This window comes from Notothenia rossii (genome assembly GCF_949606895.1).
Source record: "Notothenia rossii genome assembly, chromosome: 5".
NCBI lineage: Eukaryota > Metazoa > Chordata > Actinopteri > Perciformes > Nototheniidae > Notothenia > Notothenia rossii.
The window spans coordinates 43453155-43461879 of NC_136903.1; the positions used below are offsets into that span (position 1 = coordinate 43453155).

An 8725-nucleotide genomic window follows, 5' to 3' on the forward strand; every position below is an offset into this window, starting at 1 on the left:
AATGCCTATTTTAAAGTTAGTTTGGCCATTAAAATGCGTTTTGATGTAATTTGATGCGAGAAATATGAGTTGTTATTTCAGATTATGTGTGCAGTGGATAGGCTACATGATCTTTAGTTTGCTAGTTATTACGAAGATTACTTCAGGAAATTGTGTCTATACAACGTTTTCATTGTTATCAAGGTGGTTGCTAGGGACGCTGCTATCGATATTATTTATGTTATGTTGTGTAAAATGGTGTTATCTTTATTGCTACCCGCTTCCCCGTCCAAAGATGGCTGCCTAGCTGGTGCGGAGGTGAAAAACACGCTGCAAACAATTTAGTTATTTTGTAGGAATTCGGGAACTGAGAGTGTAACAAAAGAGCGGGTTGACTGCGCAAATACTTTTTTCTTACATAAGGTAAAGAAAAAGGAAAGGGAAATGTCAACACGTTTCAGCCAGAAAGAAAAACAGAAACAGGCCAGCACAATGAATCCGCCTGAGGCAAATATACCTGAGGAGGGAGGGGAAGGCCTCTCTGAAATATTAAAAGAAATCAGAGAATTCCGCATGGAAACTGCTGGGAATTTTGGAGTATTGAAGGAGGAAATAAACGACTTGAGAGAAGGCTTCGGAGAGCTGAAAATAAGAGCGGATGCAGCAGAATTAAGAATCGCAGAAAATGAAGACCGTGAAATCGGTATGACAAAAGTACTCCTTCACAGTTTACGCATGCAAAAGCAACTGGAAAATAAATGTGAGGAACTTGAAGGCCGGGAACGACCGAACAACCTGAGGATTTATTCAGTGCCCGAAAAATGTGAGGGAAATAGCATGATGGACTTTGTGGAAAACTTAATACACGAGAAACTGGATGTGAGCGGCGAAATTCACATTGAGAGAGCGCACCGGGCAACGGGGCATCTCACTGGGCACAGCGACCGTCCCCGATCAATAATAGTCCGCTTCCAAAACTACAACGTGAGGCAAAGGGTGCTACAAGCCGCCTGGGCAAAGAAGGACATTAGGGTGAACGATTGCAGGATTTTCTTTGTTGAGGACTTCACCACCCAAGTGTTCAAGGAGGGCGCAAAATACAGACAAGTAAGGAAGCAGCTCCAGGAAAGAAACATCAAATCCCGCATTCTGTTCCCTGCTAAACTGAAATTATTCGAGAAAAACTGAAAAGTCAGGGTGTTTAACAACCCACAAGATGAGGCACAGGGTCTACTGGAGTATGGTGTCAACATGGAGAGTCCAGCAGGAGAACCGGACTTGGAGTCTGCTCTTCAGGCTTCAGGATGGCAGACTCACCGCTCCAGGAACCGGAGAACCCCAGGATGTGAGCTGATCTTGGACGTAAAGACATTAATTGACTCGCTTGATCGGCATGAAAGAGCAAAGGAATGAACAGGTATGTGTGGAGGGAGTTAACTCCTTGCAGACGTACATGGAAAACAATAACAACACAAATGACTGAGCCACTCGGAATTTTTTCCAGATTTGACAACACAGAGTATAACATGTACAATTTTGATTATGATGTCGATTCAGAGAATCATGTGTTTAATCATATAAGTGACTCGTGTAAATATTATACCGATGATCAATTTAATGACAATGTTGGACTTGAAAATACATTTTCTTTAATACATTTCAACTGCAGGAGTCTGTATGCAAACTTTAATAAGATCGCTGAATACCTACATACATTTAAAAGTAAATTCAAAGTAATTGCCATATCGGAGACTTGGTTAAATAAAGACAAAGTCACTGATTTCCAAATTGAGGGTTACGTGCTACACCATATCAACAGAAACAATAAGAGAGGAGGGTGTGTGGCTCTTTATGTGGACAGCGTCCTAAAATGCACACTGGTTGAACAAATTTCAATTGTGACTGATGATTTAATGGAATGCATAACTATAGAAATTGAAATGGAAAGGAAGAGAAATGTTGTTGTGACTTGTGCATATAGAGCACCAGGATGGATGGACTAAATGAAAATAAAACATGTATTATTTGTGGGGATTTTAACATCGACCTTCTAAATGTATCTAAACACAAAACAACTTCTGATGTCCTGGATACATTGTACAGCAGGGGGCTTTATCCCCTAATCACTAAGCCCAGTAGAATAACATCAACTTGTGCAACATTGATCGACAATATCTTTACAAATGTCATGGAAAACAGTGCTAAGAGTGGGCTAATAATAGATGACATAAGCGACTATTTACCTGTATTTGTAGCATATGATTGGCAATTAAAGAAAAAGAAGTAAGAGACTCGCAGTAGATATGTCAGGGTAAGGACTGCTGAAGCAAAAGACAAATTTAGGAGTGACCTCTTAAAGGAAGAGTGGAGAGGAGTTTATGTAGAAGATGTAAATGCTGCATATGAGTCCTTCCTAAAAAATCTACATATCACTGTATGACAAACATTGTCCCACTGTACTCCGTACATATAAAGGTATTTATCATCAAAAGCCTTGGATAACCAAGGGCTTACAAAATGCTTGCAAGAAGAAAAATAACCTTTATAAAGACTTCATAACATTTAGGAAAAAAGCCAATTGAAAAGCAATACAAGGCACATAAAAATAAGTTGACAGTTATAATGAGACAAGCAAAAAGAGAATATTATAATAATATATTAAAAGAAAAGAAAAATGATATCAAGGGCATATGGAAAATCTTAAATAATGTTATTGGAAATAAATCTGTATCCACTGGCCTGCCCAGTCACTTCATTGATGACAAAAATAAGGTTGTGAAAAACATGAATGAAGTGGTACATGAATTTAACTCTTTTTTTGTAAATGTCGGACCTAATCTTGCAAAGACTATTCCAAAACAACACGATGGGCAAAAAGAGGATGGCGGAATTGGGGGAAGTAAAGTTTTGCAGTCAATGTTTCTGGGAGAGATAAACGAAATTGAAATTAGATCCATTGTAGACAAATGCAAAAATAAGACTTCGATAGATAGTGATGGGATCGACATGACAATAGTGAAAACGACTATTGACTGTATAATTAAACCGCTAAGCTACATCTTTAATCTTTCATTTCAGACAGGTATCTTTCCAGATAGCATGAAAATAGCTAAAGTTATCCCACTTTTTAAAACAGGGGACAAAAGCCAATTTACCAACTACAGACCAGTTTCCTTGCTTTCACAATTTTCAAAAGTCCTTGAGAAATTGTTTATCCAAAAATGTGATAATTTTATTGAAAAAAACGAGTTATTGAGTGAGAGTCAGTATGGATTTAGGAAAAATCGATCTACAGCTTTAGCTTTAATGAAAATAACAGAAGAAATTACAACAGCTATAGAAAGAAAGAAATACACAATAGGTGTATTTATTGAGTTAAAAAAGGCATTTGACACCATAGACCATTACCTATTAATTTCTAAATGACATACATATGGTGTGAGAGGAATAGTTCTAGATTGGTTAAAAAGTTATTTAGATAACAGACAACAATATGTGGAATTTGCTGGTAGTACATCAGAGTGTATGAACATAGAATGTGGTTTCCCGCAGGGCTCGGTTTTAGGGCCTAAACTTTTTATTTTGTACATCAATGACATATGTGAAACATCAACATTATTGCAATTTGTGTTGTTTGCAGACGAAACAAATGTATTTTGTTCAGGAGATGATTTAAACATTTTAGCAAAGTGTATTGGACATGAAATGGTCAAACTTAAAAGATGGTTTGATGAAAATAAGTTAACCCTAAATTTGAATAAAACGAAGTTTATGATTTTTGCTAATAGAAAAAAAGATGAAAACATTTCACTGTCCATTGATGGAGTTTTTATTGAAAGGGTTTCTGAATTTCGATTCTTAGGTGTGACGCTGGATGAAAACCTGACATGGAAATCACACATAGCACATGTTAAAACGAAAGTATCTACGAATATTTCTGTTCTAAACAAGGCAAAGTATTTGCTAGATTACAAGGCATTGAGGATGTTGTACTGTTCACTTATTTTGCCATTTTTCATTTATTGTATAGAAGTGTGGGGCAACACGTATATGAGCAACATAAAGCCATTGTCAACATTACAGAAAAGGGCAGTACGAATAATTCATAAAGCTGACTCAAGAGAACACACCAACAAACTGTTTTTTAAGTCAGGACTCTTGAAACTCAAAGACATAGCTGAGCTGCAGACATTATCAGTAATGCTCAGGGCAAAAAGCAGAATGTTACCAGCATATTTACAACAGTTGTTTGTTTTTGGATCAGATAAGGAAGACCACATAAGGAAATTAAATTTTAAGCATCCATATGCAAGGACTACTCTTAAACAAATGCGTATTTCGGTGGTTGGTGTACAATTGTGGAATTCTCAACAAAAGAATCTAAAGAATTGTATTTGTATTTTTCAGTTAAAGAAGTTGTATAAATTAAGAAAGATGGGACTATATGAAGCAGAATGTGAATAAGTCTATGTACTCTGGTCCTTCATGTTTTTGATGTCTTTGATGTGATGACTCCTCTGTATTTGCGGTTCCCATTGCCACTGTTGTTATTGTTATTGTTATTATTATCATCAGGCGTCACTTTCCACCTTCTTCTCCAGTAGGACTCAGATGAGGGTGTTGCACTTTCTTTTCGTTTCTTTTCCTTATACATGTGATGTTTTGGTGTTGTTTTGTTTCTTTCCGTTAACCGTTAAGTGGGAAATACGTTTTTTTGTGTGTGTTTCTCTTAGTATCCTAAGATACTGTTATGTTTGGCTGTGAAAAAGAAAAAGAAAATTATTATTATGAAGGGCAGACCATCTATTTTTTGTATTTATTTGTTTTTTTTAGAAAGGGGCAGGTCACATAAGATTTTATTCTTCTCTCTGCTCCTTTTCGCTCAATGGTGTTTTGGTAGTCATGTTTTGTGGCACTTATTGTATATTTGGTTTTGCGTACCATGAGCGGGACAAATAAAAATGAAATTAAATGAAATGTATAGTGTTGGTCCACAGCGCAAACGTATTAGTTTAACAAAATCTGCATCTAAAATTGTGGCATAGTGTGGTGCCGAGAGATGGGAGTCGGAGGCGGGGTATCAAAGGTACAAGCTAGACTTTTATTTAGCATCTCAAAACCATGCTCAAAATCAGACCGGCGGAGACAGGAAGTCCGGCTCACTAAAATGTCCGTGCAGAACAATACCCTAACCCATAGATCCGTGGGTGAATAATGTCAATCACCACAATAGATATGTTATTTTCCCCTGAGCAATTCTCCATTTACTCAACAATAACACATAATTATCCTTGTGTTTATTTATTTGTTTGATTAATAAACACAAGTTGGAGTCCGTCAGGACCGAGTGTCGGAGCAGCTCATTTGCTTTACAGAATATTACACCCGGAAGTAAGTATTCTCTCCGCTTCGCTTGACAAACCCTGTGATAGTCCTCAAGCTCTGTGATTGGATAGTGTGCTCCAAGGGTTACACCGAGTGTCGAACAGCACTTGAAATGGGATGGAACCACGGCAGTCCCCAGAACTACACATGCTGGCTATTGTGTTTCGCAACATGTTCTCTATCTATGGCACGTCTCTACCGGGAGTTGTAGTTTTAAAAGACGTTTTCATATTTCCCATAATAAGAAGTTGCCAGTATTAAACTGTGTACATCCCTGGAGGTTTAGGGGATAGGAAACACTCAAGTTTAAAATATATAATTAATAAATGGGTGAAAATTGCTTGTGCCCATAATGGGCAGCATTAATATATGCCCACATGACAGCTAAGGTCAGAAGAGCTTTATTTAACAGCTGGTCTTATGTTTGTGACCCCTCCTGTTGTTAATTGATAAGCCTGTAACATGCACTTGTCAAGGTTCAGAGGCACATTTTGCAAATATGGCAGTAGCCATCGATCATCTTAAGATAATATACTTTATTGATCCCAAGTTGGAAACGTTTGCGTTACATCAGCATGTGTAAAAGTTGTAAATATGCAGTGGTGTTTATTTGTAAATCATTTAGTATAATCACACAAATTCTGTGTTTCATATTTAATAATTCTGTGTTATTTATTTATTGATTGTTCAATACCTGACAAAGCCAGAGATGAAAAACTTGGGTCGCAGGTTCCTCAACAGTGCATCACAAGACATCTATCAATATTTGTGTATACCTCCACCATTAAACTGTCATATTCTGCACATTTCTTATACTATCTACATACATCTTATATAAGAGTATAATACATATGTATAATATCAGTTAAAATAAGTGCTTCAACATGGTTAACATTGCTGGAGGTATACACAAAGCGTTTCATTCATTGCATAACTACACCGTTTGTGTATATATGTCAATACACCTTAGAAAATCTTGAAATCTTGAAAGGGATGTGCAAAATAGTCATTATATACAGTCTTTAATTAACTATTAGTAGAGAATAATGAGTAATGAATATACTTTATAGGGATCCTATTAATATCTAATCATAAAAAAATAATGAAATTCAATAACATGCTTTAACCACTAGGTGTCCCTTTATATCAGGAGTGCACGTTTATGGTGTAAATACAGCCTATCTACCAATTGGATCAAATATAAAAGTTAGCCGAATTAGTGTTGATACTGTAAGGAGATGTATTGTGTGAAAATAAATGTAAGATATTGTTTAATTGCTGATATATTTATGATCCACGTCACGTTTTCAGTGTTGGCGGCAGTTCCTCATGTTTGTCTAGAAGTCTTCTCATCAAGGCTTTATAAATAGAGAATTACAGCAGATACTTAACATTTAATGCAGTCGAACCGTGTATTACAATGTCGTTATGTGATGACCTCCAAAGAGAAAAGCAAGCACAGTCGGAATAAAGTGTTTTCGGTCTGTCTCCGGTATTTGTTTATGACGATGTGATGTGAGATGTGACATGTGAGACTGGAATTGCACAGGGGAAAATAATGTATATGCCACCATTTTAGATGCGGATTTTGTTAAACTAATACGTTTGCGCTGTGGACCAACACTATACATTGACGGGGAAGGGGGTAACAATAAAGATAACACCATTAAACAGTTACACAACATAACAGAAATAATATCAATAGCAGCGTCCCTAGCAACCACCTTGGTAACAATGAAAACGTTGTATAGACACAATTTCCTGAAGTAATCTTCATAATAACTAGAAAACTAAAGATCATGTACATCCACTGCACACATAATCTGAAATAACAACTCATATTTCTCGCATCAAATGACATCAAAACGCATTTTAATGGCCAAACTAACTTTAAAATAGGCATTTTACACTGAGAATAAAACGAAGTTCGGCCATATTTGTTTTTTCTTCAGGGAGAAATGTGAAGATCAGGTGACATAGACGCCAGCCATTGGAATGAATGGTGAAAAAAAACGTCGGGATCTTACAATTTCAGAAGCGTTTTTGTAGAAATACTACGTCCTACGTTGTGGACCAACGTAGTTATTACACGTTTTTTTGTGAGACTGGGTTGGTGCAACCTTCTTCTCCAGCCAGCCAGGAGGAGAAGGAAAGCAGGAGAGCCTGGATTTGGCTGTGCCCGGTGGTGGTCCAACAATTCCCCCAAGGGCCCCAACCGATAGGGGACTCTATGGCGCTATTGAGACCCCCGACGTCAAGATCAGAATCTATATTATAGCAACCGGTCCATGTAGGCCTACCGGCCCATTCCCCAGAGACAAACATCAAGGAAACAGGTGTAATCCTCTTCTTAGTTCGCTGTGCCGTTGTCAGGCTGTGGTGGTCTTAGGCCAGTGCAGGCTGTTGTTGATAGCCTACATGTGGCGCTTCTGAGTGGTTGTGTGTATGTCCGTGCGTGTTTGAGCGCATCAGTGTGCGCTTATGTTTGGGGCGATGGGGGGGGGGGCAAAATAATATTTGCACCGGGGCCAATCACAACCTTGTTACGCCACTGTGAAAAGCCAATCAGAGTGATTTATTTTGCCGACAGCCTCCGCTGCCGATTCAACAAGGTGAATCGGCAGCGGAAGCTGTCGACACGCCCGAAAAGACACGGCGGTGCGGGACACACTAATCTGAGTAGGTCAACAGGACGCTCATCGTCGGTCGAAATCGGCTTGGTGTGTCAGGGCCTTAAAGCACTTTTGTTTAAGTCTGTTGTTTTCTAGAAAATACATTTGACTTAAAGCAAGTATTTTCTCTCCAATTATCTCCCCAGGTTTTATCTCCTTTTATAGTATCTTTCACCAATTCTGCCCGTGTTACCAACACATAATGGAGCACTACTCACAAACTGTTTGTAAATAAACAAACTCAGTCCAGCTGGATTGTTGACAGTGACAATACAGAAATGTGCTCAATCTACCTTCCAGGTCCCGAGCCCCAGCGCTGGCATCAGTGAGCCGTCACTCAGCTCTATGGACCGGGACACCTGAGGCTCCTCCATGGAGATGTTTACCACGGCAGGAGCAGGTCAGCAGAGTGACACTTACACACTCTCACACACTCTCACACACTCAAAGCTTTCCTCTTCCTCTTTTCACCTCACACTGCAACTGCTGAGTCAACGTCCTTCCTTTTTCTCTGCTGATCTTACTTCTCTATCTGATATGTTTCTCTCCTTCTCTCTCTCTCTGTCCTTCCCCTCACCTCTTCCTCTCTCCTGTGTCTTATCAGTCCACAAGTTAATTATTGGACAACACACAGAGTACTTCACCAGCATGAAGCACTTACGGGTATAGTCAGTAGGTGAGGAGGAGCA

General features: G+C 38.5%; 1 protein-coding gene across 2 annotated transcripts in view; it reads right to left on the bottom strand.

Moving 5' to 3' along the window:
* LOC307041733 (aldose reductase-related protein 2) overlaps window positions 1–8725 on the bottom strand; it is a 51691-nt gene extending 42966 nt beyond the window's left edge. The window contains exon 1 of one of the 2 annotated variants that reach the window (XM_079685239.1): window positions 8330–8725. In XM_079685239.1, the coding sequence (XP_079541365.1) occupies window positions 8330–8410 (81 nt within the window). In that variant the 5' untranslated portion in view covers window positions 8411–8725. The remainder of the gene's footprint in view (window positions 1–8329) is intronic. The other variant, XM_079685238.1, reaches the window with a different exon arrangement.